The sequence below is a fragment of the Patagioenas fasciata genome, chromosome 5, assembly GCF_037038585.1.
Source record: "Patagioenas fasciata isolate bPatFas1 chromosome 5, bPatFas1.hap1, whole genome shotgun sequence".
Classification (NCBI taxonomy): Eukaryota; Metazoa; Chordata; class Aves; order Columbiformes; family Columbidae; genus Patagioenas; species Patagioenas fasciata.
In genome coordinates, this window is record NC_092524.1 from 19,024,441 (window position 1) to 19,036,767 (window position 12,327).

The 12,327-nt window shown below is 45.5% G+C and overlaps 1 protein-coding gene across 1 annotated transcript in view; it reads right to left on the reverse strand.

Moving 5' to 3' along the window:
* Nucleotides 1-1,343: 1,343 nt before the first annotated feature.
* The window catches only part of CRACR2B (calcium release activated channel regulator 2B), a 59,931-nt gene continuing 48,947 nt past the window's right edge, over nt 1,344-12,327 (reverse strand). The window contains 3 exon segments of the mRNA XM_065839425.2: nt 1,344-3,741; nt 4,628-4,704; nt 5,448-5,555. Of these exon segments, the coding sequence (XP_065695497.1) occupies nt 3,657-3,741; nt 4,628-4,704; nt 5,448-5,555 (270 nt within the window). The 3' untranslated portion in view covers nt 1,344-3,656.

A 12,327-nucleotide genomic window follows, 5' to 3' on the forward strand; every position in this document is an offset into this window, starting at 1 on the left:
TTTCAACTTAACTCTTCAGCCCTGTTTGGATTTTCAAAGAGATGCTGTCAGACTAATCCTGTTATGCTTATCCTCAGCATATTAACACAAAAGAGACAAGTGAAATTCAAGACAGAGCAGAGTCCCTTTTTGCCTGTGTGCCAAGTTTTGTGGGATTGTGGCTGCTTATCAGAGCAGATGATTTTTTTTACCTTTGCCCCATGATCTGATTGTATATACAACTGCACTGCTGTATATGCCACGATAGGCCTCCTAGGCTGTAAGAGAGCTACTTTTTTGTGATACAATTCCAAAATGCCTTATAGATACATGCAAAGAGTCACCTGCTCACTAAGAGGCTGCAGCCGATACAGCACAGGGATAAGCCCTCAGGCAGAATCTGTTTTGCATCCTTCCTCCTCTCATGCCACCTCAGGATATGCCCATTATTTGATTTTTATTTTTGCTGCAGTGTCTAACAGTTGCTTGCAGAGGGTAGCTGCTCCCAGGCCTTTCATTTAGAAGCAGGAGAGATTGTGACAAAAACAGTAGCAGTATAGTAAAATTAGGAATTTTGTGGACAGTCAGGTCTAGTTTGGGTCTGGTATCAGGTTTAAAAACTAACAGTGTACCCCTCTAGACTGTAAGCATCAAGGTCTTCCAATGGGGCTTTTAAATATTGTGTAAAGAGACAAAGACCATCCAATAATAAAACCCATCCTGGTGCTTACTGTCATCCAAGCGTGACCTGCACAAATTCTGTCCCTCTTTGTCATGGTAGAAACAGAAGTCCGCCCTGTTCCTGCTAAAACAGAGATGTTACGGTGAACTATTTCCAGTGTTATCAATTTATAGCAGAGGAAATGAGTAATAATTTCTTTAGTCAAAGCTGTAGAGACATTAGTTCTCTAATGCACAAACATACCACTTGGAGATATGCCAGGGCATGAAGATTAAAAACAACCAAATTCCTGGCTCTGGTGAATTCATTAAAATGAATGTTTAGTTCTACAAATCTAGGTACAAGGTGACAACATGTCCTCTCTGAAAGTATTTCCCATTCCCAGACACTGGGGAAGCATTTCCTGTTTTTGTCCTCCCTGTTCCGCTTTCTCTGATCAGCCAGACTCTGGCTGCTTCAAAGAGGAAAAAAAAAAAAAAAAGACTAGAGATTAATTGCTCCCGTGCTGCCCAAAAAACATGGGATCCTGATCAACTGACTCTCTAATTATAAACCTCCCATTTGTACCACCATGTGGGACAGGCTTCTCAGCACTTCCTGAGCAGTGAGGAGGTCATGCTACAGAGACTGAACAAAGGAGGATGAATCTCCTGCAGTGCCTGAAAAAATATCAACACAACCATTTGTAAGACAACATTTATTTATTGCCTGTACTCTGCACACTAAGAAAACATGCATGGTAGTTCTTGCCATTGCAATATGACAGCACTGATGAAGGTAATACATAGACTGGCCTGTTTTTCTGTCAGCTGTATTTCACACCTGTCTTTCATGTGGTCTGTACACAGTGTGGGAGGCACGCATTCAGACGGCATTAGCAGATAGAATACTACTCTCTCCTTCTGCAGTGCCTTCCCAAATCCTGCTGCTTCAGGCAAGTAAATATTAGCATTACTGATGTGTCCTGACCAAAGATTCCAGTTCTTAGTCAGTGCCACTCACTCCTAATTAACCTGCAAGTGGAGCATGATGCAGAGGAATCATTGACAGCAGCTCCCCCAACTCAGGTAGTGGGTTTGACCTATTCAACTGGTGATAATGTTGGCGATCCTTCACGGCCACATTGGCTAGAAAGCCAGAAAGCCATGTCTGTATTCAGGTGACAGGTGCTTTCTGAAAACAGAGAGGATTTCCCCTTCCAAAACATCATTTCTTGCAAACACAAGCAGTTTCACTGGCAGCACTGCTGGTGTTAGCTCTAGACTCCACACCAGCAGCCCTGGTTCTTTCAGGACTGCTTCTAACTTTCTGATTCCTAGTCTCTGGAAGGCATTACTGCAGTTAAACACTATGAGAACTACAGCCAGCCAGCAGTAAGGACTGAACAAGAGCTTAATTACTTTTAGCTATTCCTTTTAGTCAGGAATCCTGTACTTCCAGAGAAAAACTTCCTCTTTCAGGAGTAAAACTGGGAGGAACCACAAAAATTCTTTGTAACGCTGATGGGCTGTAGGTGACTCAGAGCACTCTTCCTGCATATTCCCAGAGAAATCTGCGTAATAAACAGGCAGACTAATTGCCTTATCCCAGGAGAGGGATCCCTGTGCTGCAAGGTTGGGGGGACTGCTTCGCAGCTGCAGTATCACATCTTGCACCTAAAACGTCAGTCACGTACAGAAACAGGCTCAAAGAAGAAAAGGAACAGGGCTTATAAGAAAAGTTCACTTCGTCTCACAAGGCTTTAAGAGCAACTGAGCTACAAAACAGAAGGCATCACACCCCAGAGAACAGCAGGGACTTTGTGCCCCGGCACAGCAGTAGCAATAAGAGGCACACTTCTGGGACTGGCCTGTGCCCCGCTTTGCCCAACTCCTTCGTAACAAGAAGGCCCCTTCCCAAGGGGAACTAGCTTCAGTCCTGCTCTTTCTGAGGCACTTCACCAGGATAGCGACATTATTGCACAAAGTGACCACAAGAAAAAAAGCTTCACTAGGTACGTTTCACACAGGCAACTGTCTTGTGCTTCCAGCGCAGGTACGTTAAAGTACTGTACTCAAGCTAGCAGGGTGGGATCTTTCAGTACTTCGGATGAGTCACTTCCTAATTGCTGGAGATTTTTCATTAAAGGATAAGAGCATATGAGGAAACAGGCAGCATTCAGCCTTAAAACAGGCTGTATACGGCCTCCCCCTAGTATGTACAGCACAGCTTCTGCAAAAGGTTATGAATCAGCAGCATGTGCCAGCACCTGCAAGTTCTATGGCAACTGCTCTGTGTTCTGTAAACAGGAAGAGAGGGACAGTGACAAGGTCTGTTAGGGTAAGAAAGTGAAGAAAGCCATTGGGATATGGCTTTATCAGTTCATACTATTTCCACATATGGCATCAGTTAACTACAATATTGGCAAGTCAAACCAAATTTTGATGTAAATGCAGGGCCTCATCCAGAAATAACAAGAACTTATGGAGGATTTCCTGCTGACCACAGCAGGCTTTGAGCTGGGCTTTGCTGTTACAGAACCAAGAGGAGATACTGCTCTTTGAGACAGATGCATCACTACCTAGAGTTAGCCCAAATTAAAAAAAAAAAAATCTCTCTTACACTAAAGGTCTATTTAATAGAGCACCCAATGTGTTCTCCACACTCTGCTGCTAGACCACTTCTTTGCCAGAAAAAAAAGGAACACGACTTTTAAAGTGAAGCAACCTCTCCAGAGAGAAGGCCCAGTTTGTGCTATTAGCCAAGACCAGCTGAATTCCCAAAAAGAACCAGAGGCATCTAGAGACTAGGGCTGGGTGCAGTTGGGAAACTGAACAGCACGAATCATATGTACATTTTGGTCTGATTTAGTGCCTTGAAATTCCCAGGTGGGGAAAAGCTGCAGCTTCCCCAAGTCTCTGCAGAGCTGATACCATCAGATTTGGCTTGCTCAAAAGGAACCCCAGCTTCATGGAACAGTGTTGGCCCATGTCTCTTTCTGATACATTGATGTGCTTTATATGCAGCACCCTTTCCTTCTGTTGACATCTTCCAGCTGCAGGGCATTCTCCCTCTGCCTGTCTTCTTGTGCTGTCAGCAGCCTGGAACAAGCAGCACAGATGAACAACACAACCTGGTTACTGAGCTCTTCCTGCCAAGGTATTTGGCTCAGCCCTTTGCTCCCCATCAGCCAGGGACATTTAGAGTTGTACAAAGTGACTGGCTCAAAGACAGGACTTCTCTGGAACTTGGGCTAGATAAAACCACACATAGAAAACAAGCATGAATTTCCAGGGAACAAGGAAATAAACTGGACACATATGATAGGGGACAGCATGGCTTAGTAGTCAGAGAACCAGACTGGGGCGTGAGTGGCCTGTGTCTGATGGCAGAATCTCAGCTGATTGCTTCACCTGTCAGACCATCTCTGGCAGCAGCAGGGTAATAAAACACACTGAAAGCACATGCTGTGGCAGACATGATTTACCTAGCTAGTAAGTAAATCATCCCAGCTAAGTCCTGCTGTGAATTTAACAGAGATGATGCAGCAGGAGGTAAAAAGGATAAAAGAAAATAAAAGGATATTCTCCTTGCAAGATTTCAAAGACTTTTTTCAAAACTGCTTGTTTTCTTAAAAAACAAAAACCTTAGAGCAAACTTCGTTCAGCCTTACAAAATGTCTGATCTCCATTTAAAAATATTGCCACCAAAATATCACATTCTGTAAAATGCTTAATAAGACAAAGAGGAAAAAACCCTTAGAAATGCATACGGACTTCAACGTCCAGTCTACACTTGGTACTCTCCTGACACAGGAGACTAGGACCTGGCGTCAGGGGGAACAGCATGTTGTTCCATGTCTTTTTTGTGACATGGCAGATAGCCTGTCTCTGACAACCTCCTCTAATTGTCCATTCCTCAGGAGACCCCGCACCAATCACCTGCAGCTGGGGAAATACCCCAGGGCAACTGCTCCTGTGCACTGACCTGGCCATGTGCAGCATAGACTCCGTGATGTTATATCCAGTCATCGCACTGCACTCATAGAAGACAGCCTTGTATTCCTGTCAGAGAGCACAGCAAACATCCATGTTGGCTGCCAGCGCTCCCCCCGCTTCATCCACAGCCCTGGGAGCGGGCCCACCCTCACCGTCAGGAACTCTGCCAAGAGCAGCTGGGTGCAGGAGGGTGGCTGTTACCACCCCGCTGGGGCACACACCTTGCTCACCAGCCTGGGCAAAGGAGACGCCTCTTCAACATCGGGGGCCCAGCAAGAGTGTCCAAAAGGGAATTCTGGGGGAGTTATTTGTGAAGAGAAAACATCTGCCCAGGGTACTTGGATTGCCTTACCTTTGTGCTGTGGAGTCCAGAAGATGGGGAACACCTCTGACACCCTGCTTTCTCCCACCCAGAGGCCAAGGTACCAGTAAGCATCCAGGTGCAGAGAGTGAGGAAGCAGGCAGGATGGTTTTGCAGAGCACGCACTTAGGGAAGTCCTCAAATGGGAAAACAGCTATGCATCCTCCCCTCAGAAAGAGTGAGCGTCATGGTTAAGGAGGCATCAGGCCTCAAGAGAGATACATGACCATGCCTCAAGGGCCACTATCTCCCACATGCTGGCCACAACCTCATCCTCCCTGGTATCAGAAGGACCTCAGTACATGCCTGCATTGGAGAAATGAGGGGCAGGGAGAGGGAAGGTACTGTAATAGGAAATAGCTCCCGGAGGGCTTCCTGCCAGCAGGCTGCCCTCCCCACAGCTGGAGGGAAGCTGCAGAATAGGTCAAGCAGCAGAACAGAGTCACACCTTCGCCAGCCTTTCCCCCTCCACCTTGGGCACATTTCGTGTCTCTCTTTGCACAGCATCCATTTTATTTCCAAGCAGAAAGACCACTGCTCCATCGTTGATACCTTCCTGCGAAAAGAAACAGAGTAAAGCACCCTAGAGGTGCTCCCTCAGCTGAGGGAGGAAAATATCTTGGAGCAGATCCTGTTCCAGCTCATGCAAACAAGACCTTCAGCAGCAGCAGGATCAGGCCCTTTAGCTCATTAAAGGGCCATTTCTCAAATAGCCCCAGGGATTTTTTGGAAGAAAGCTTAAACTATGGGAATGTATTTCAAATGTTTGGTATGTACAGCTGGCATACTGAGAGAAGTGAGACAGGACATAAGTTCCTCTCTGGGAAATAACAAGCCTAAAGAAAGGAGTTTGTCCTACAGCCTGTTGAGAATTTAAGTTCAGTCAGAGCCTCTAATTAAGTTCAATTATTTTTATGTGTATGTGCAGTGCTATTTGCCTGATGTGCTGTCGTAAACTCAGCCATCCCTTGCTGAAAATCAACTGGCCAAGCAAGCTAAGAAACTTTCAAGTCTTGTATAGGATGTCTGTAGGAACTGTTATTCCTAGGCGATTCCTGGAGCCCATTACCTTTTCTAAAACTCCCTCTAGTTCCACTGACTCACTAGAACATCACCAGAGTAAGAATTAAAGAATGGGGCTAAAAGTCATTTCCACACTTGACTGCACTGGATGACTTAGAGTACCTGAACAGCTTCAAAGCAAGATAAATACTAAGAGGGGGAAAGGAAAAGAAGATAAATTATTAAAAGTTACAGATGTTGGGTGCTTTGATTTTCTTTGTGCTGAGCTTAACCTTCCTGAAAGGACCTTGATTTTCAGAGGATGGTTAGTTTTGAAAATCTTAATCCTGGATCTTTTAGAGTCCAAAGAAATAGCTAAGTGGGGTTTTTTTTTTACCCCCAAGAGGCCTGTGGAAGCTAATAATATTAGAAACTTCCAAACTATGCTTATTCATTTCACTTCGATCTTCATTTTTGAGACTCAGCACAACCAAAACAAAACCACCCTTGACAATTTCCCTTCAGCTCTGAGTCACCTATAAACAACTTATTTAAATTATACAGACAGGTATTTTTGTCTCCCCTGTCAGATAAAAGCCTCCCTTTTATCAATAATTTGAAAATAAAGCAGGGGAGGAGACTACAGTATTAATACATAGTGACCAAATAAAAAAGAAAGGAGAAAAAAAAAGTCACCTGGTGTCGAGGGTTAGGATTGCGGGGTGACAATCAAACCCTGGCAGATGTATTGTTAACCTCTTCTCCCCCCCACTTCCCCCTTTTGCCCCTCTCTCTCCCCCCTTCCCACTCAGCACAGGCGATCGGGAGGGAAAGAAGGACAGAGAGAAGAGAGTTGGAAAAGTTAAAGATGTTTTACTAATGCTACTAATAAGAATAGAGAAAATAATACAAAATATACAAAACCAATCTTGTAAGTCTCAGCAACTGCAGAGCCAGCACCCAAAGTCCTGGATTAGACTCTGTAGCCAACCGGAGCTGGATTCAGTCTGTCACCAGGCCTCAGTTCGCAGGGACGACCAGCAAGGTCCTCTCCTAATGTCAGCCATGAGGAAAAAAGGGAAAAGAGACAAAAGGGACGAGATCCTCGTGATCTCCCACTTTTATATGAAGTATTCACGTGAATGGAATGTTATACACCGTTGGTCAGTCTCTCGGTCATCAGTTTCTCGTTGCCCCTCTCGCGAGATGTCCATCCGTGCTTATCAATAAGTTTGCATTCCATTGCTAGGTTTAACCAAAACATGTGTCGGGTTCTCCAGGAAAATGCAGCTAATATGAAGGCTTTAGCTGACAGGCAAAAATTCACTAAAAGAGAAACTTGTTTTTTAACAAAACCAGGACATTCCACCCCTTATAATATGACATTCACTGAATACTTAAACCTTATCAATACAATCTATCAATACAATCTAATTAATCACTACTACTATATATATATATATATATATACATATGTACATATATACACAGGAGTAATTAATCAGTGGACCATCCTTTGAAAAGTTCATGAAGTTCATTTTGTCACAACAGTCTCCCAGGGCAAGAAAAATCATACAAATGCATCTCATGACCACTGCTTGTGGGTTAAGGACACCAACTCCGAAGAAGGTGTCGGGCGCCACTCGAAGAAGCTAGCTCTAGTTTCATCACCATTGTCTTGATCTGAAAGACACTTATTAAACATTGTTAGTGCAGCAATTCACATCATACAGTTCAGCATTGCATATTTTCACCTAAAATCAAATCCCCTTGAGGTACACACCGAACTTCTCCATCCTTAAGCATCATCCACCAGGTGCTGCCAGGTCCCTGGGCAAAAACAATCCCACGAATAGGTTTGCCTTTGCCTGAGGCAGGAGTAACCCAGACTGCCTTTCCTAATATATTTTTCATGTGTACTACAGGGACTTTATCTCCTTCTACAGTCCGTAGAATTTCTGATTGGGCAGGCCCGGCTCGATTGGTTGATCCCCTAGTGTTGACCAACCAAGTGGCTTTTGCTAAATGTGAATCCCAGTTTTTAAAGGTTCCACCACCAAGTGCCTTTAGTGTAGTTTTTAACAAACCATTGTACCTTTCAATTTTCCCAGAGGCTGGTGCATGATATGAAATATGATATACCCACTCAATACCATGTTCTTTGGCCCAATTGTCTATAATACTGTTTTTGAAATGAGTACCATTGTCTGATTCAATTCTTTCTGGCGTACCGTGCCGCCAAAGGACTTGCTTCTCAAGGTCCGAGATAGTATTTCGGGCTGTAGCATGAGGCACGGCATATGTTTCCAGCCATCCAGTGGTTGCTTCCACCATTGTAAGTACATAACGCTTACCTTGACGTGTTTGTGGAAGTGTAATATAATCAATCTGCCAAGCTTCTCCATACTTATACTTTAACCATCGCCCCCCATACCATACAGGTTTTAACCGTTTTGCTTGTTTGATTTCGGCGCAAGTTTCACATTCATGAATAACCTGTGAAATAGTGTCCATAGTTAAATCCACCCCTCGATCACGAGCCCATTTGTATGTTGCATCTCTACCTTGATGCCCTGAAGCATCATGGGCCCACCGAGCTAGGAAAAGTTCACCTTTATGTTGCCAGTCCAAGTCCACCTCAGCTACTTTGATCTTAGCAGCTTGATCTGCTTGTTGGTTGTTTAGATGTTCCTCGGTGGCTCGACTTTTAGGCACATGAGCATCTACATGACGAACTTTCACAGGCAGGCTCTCTAGCCGAGCAGCAATGTCTTGCCACAGTGTGGCAGCCCAAATGGGTTTACCTCTGCGCTGCCAGTTGCTTTTCTTCCATTGCTGTAGCCACCCCCACAAGGCATTTGCTACCATCCATGAGTCAGTATAGAGATAAAGTATTGGCCACTTCTCTCGTTCAGCAATGTCCAAAGCCAGCTGGATGGCTTTCACTTCTGCAAACTGACTGGATTCACCTTGTCCTTCAGTGGCTTCTGTAACTTGTCGTGTGGGACTCCACACAGCAGCTTTCCACCTTCGATGTTTTCCTACAAGACGACAGGATCCATCTGTGAACAGTGCATACTGCTTATCAGTCTCTGAAAGCGTATTATATGGTGGTGCTTCTTCAGCACATTTTACTTCTTCCTCATCTGGAGACATCCCAAAGTCTTTGCTTTCTGGCCAGTCTGTAATAACTTCTAATATCCCTGGACGGTTGGGACTTCCAATTCGAGCTCGTTGCGTGATCAGTGCAATCCATTTACTCCACGTAACTTTGGTTGCATGATGTGGAGAGGGAACCGTCCCTTTGAACATCCAGCTCAGCACCGGCAGTCGAGGTGCCAGGAGGAGCTGTGCTTCAGTGCCGATCACTTCTGAAGCAGCTCGAACTCCTTCATATGCTGCTAGTATCTCCTTTTCAGTTGGAGTATAGTTGGCCTCAGATCCTTTGTATCCTCGACTCCAAAAACCTAAGGGTCGACCTCGGGTTTCTCCTGGTGCTTTCTGCCAGAGGCTCCAGGTAAGTCCATTATCTCCGGCTGCGGTGTAGAGCACATTTTTAGCATCTAGTCCAGTTCGGACTGGTCCAAGGGCCACCGCATGAGTTATCTCACACTTAATTTGTTCAAAGGCTTGTCGTTGTTCAGGGCCCCACTCGAATTGGTTCTTTTTACGAGTCACTCGATAGAGAGGGCTCACAATGTGGCTGTAGTCAGGAATGTGCATTCTCCAAAAACCTACAACGCCCAAGAAAGTCTGTGTCTCCTTCTTATTAGTAGGTGGAGACATTGCTGCAATTTTGTTGATCACATCCATTGGGATCTGACGACGGCCATCTTGCCATTTTATTCCTAAAAACTGGATCTCTCGTGCAGGTCCCTTGACCTTACTTCGTTTTATGGCAAAACCAGCATCCAAAAGAATATGAATTATTCTCTCACCTTTCTCGAAGACTTCTTTCGCTGTGTCGCCCCATACGATGATGTCATCAATATATTGCAAGTGTTCTGGAGCTTCACCTTGCTCCAGCGTGGTCTGGATCAGTCCATGGCAGATGGTAGGACTGTGTTTCCACCCCTGGGGCAAGCGATTCCATGTATACTGGATGCCCCTCCAGGTGAAAGCAAACTGCGGCCTGCACTCTGCTGCTACAGGAATAGAGAAAAATGCATTAGCAATGTCAATTGTAGCATACCACTTGGCTGCCTTTGACTCCAGTTCAAATTGCAGCTCTAGCATGTCAGGCACAGCAGCACTCAGTGGTGGTGTAACTTCATTCAGGCCACGATAGTCTACAGTTAGTCTCCACTCATCACTAGACTTACGCACTGGCCAGATTGGGCTGTTAAAAGGTGAGCGAGTCTTACTGATCACACCCTGGCTTTCCAATTGACGGATCAGCTTCTGGATAGGAATCAAAGAGTCTCGATTGGTGCGATATTGCCGGCGACGCACCGTCGTGGTAGCAATTGGCACCTGCTGATCGTCAACCCTCAGCAGTCCTACAACAGAAGGGTCATCTGAAAGACCAGGTAAATCAGACAGCTGTTCAATTTTCTCAGTGTCCACAGCTGCTATACCAAATGCCCACCTATACCCTTTTGGGTCCTTAAAATACCCTCTCCTGAGGTAGTCTATACCAAGGATGCACGGAGCATCTGGACCAGTCACAATGGGATGCTTTTGCCAGTTTTTTCCAGTTAGGCTCATTTCAGCCTCTACAACAGTCAGTTCCTGGGATCCCCCAGTCACTCCAACAATATTGATGGATTGTGTTCCTTTATAATTAGAAGGAATTATTGTGCACTGAGCACCAGTGTCCACTAAAGCTTTGTACTCCTGGGGTTGTGTTGTACCAGGCCATAGTATTTGTACAGTCCAATAAACTCTGTTATCCCTTTCCTCCACCTGGTTGGAGGCAGGGCACCTCTAATTCCTGTTTTGCACAGTCTCTGGGTGTGAATTAGAGGTTCCTTCAAGAGCATCAGAATCTCTTCTGCTCCTTTTGTAAACTGGAGCAGCCACCTTCCTAGGAGTTTTTCCTTTTATCTCACGTACTCGTTCTTGAAGTTCTGAGGTAGGCCTTCCATGCCACTTATTCATGTTTTCTCCCTGCTCATGTAGGAAGAACCACAGTGAACCTCTTTTTGTGGGCTGTCTCTGCCCTCTCTCTCGAGATTGGAAACGCCTTCTCCTAACAGCTGAAACATAGGTTTGTGCAGGTCGTGAACGGTACGAGTCTTCTCTGAGCTCTTTGATTTCTTGCAACAGCTTTTCAAACCGGTCATCAGATTTTTCACACAGTTTCTCCACAGCGGAGACACAAGCCCGTAGAGAACCAGCAAGGCTGTCCTCAAAGTACCGGAGCTGCTCAATCACTTCATTAATTTCTTGCACACCTCTAGCTGACCACACCATTCCTGCCAATGACTTAGCATATGCAGGTGGTGCACTTTGTACAAATCTGCGCCACATAGATTTTGTACAATTGATTCTATCTGGGTCTGTCCCCTCTTGGCTGTTTGGTCCTAGATAGATGATCTCTCGCACAGCTAATTCTCTCAGGAACTGGATACCTCTCTCCATAGTATTCCATTTCCCTAACTTGGATATACAGTCTTCCTTGTAGGGAAATCTGACTTTCATAGCTGCCAGGAGTCGGGTCCAGAGAGTAGCGGCATTAGACTCTCTTGAAATTGCCCTATCAATGGTGGAATCTTTTGACAGAGATCCCAGCTGCCTGGCTTCACCACCTTCTAATTCAATTGTTTCTGCCCCATTGTCCCAGCATCGCAGCAGCCAGGTTAAAATATTCTCGCCTTCACGACGACTAAAGTCTTTTCGCAGATCTCTCAGCTCACCTGGAGAAAAGGACCGAGTGGTGGTCACTTCATCTCCACCCTGTCCTGATGATGATGCCTCTTGGGTTGATGTTGGCCCTGTGCCATCACCTGCTGCACGGGTAGTCTTTCTAGTGACTTTCTTACAACCAGCAACTGATGCTGATATGGGTTCACCATCATCTGATTCATTTCCAGAATCTGAGTGACTGTCACAGTGATTGCTGTGGTTACAGCAGCAACAGTGCCCAGTGTGTGAAGACGGGGGGGCTGCCTTGTTAGCCTTTGAGGCTGGAGAGGTAACATTATCTGCAGCGACCTTGGCAGAGGAGCTCTGCGGAGGAGCTGTAGCTTCAGCCTGTGAAGCCGCGGTTGGGGGGGCAGTGGCTGCAGCAGCAGCTTTGGCTGTTTTGCCTTTTCTCGAGCGGCTAGGAGTGCTTTTTGCTAAAGCTTCCGAAGGCGCACCGCAAATCTCAGGACTAAAAAGAG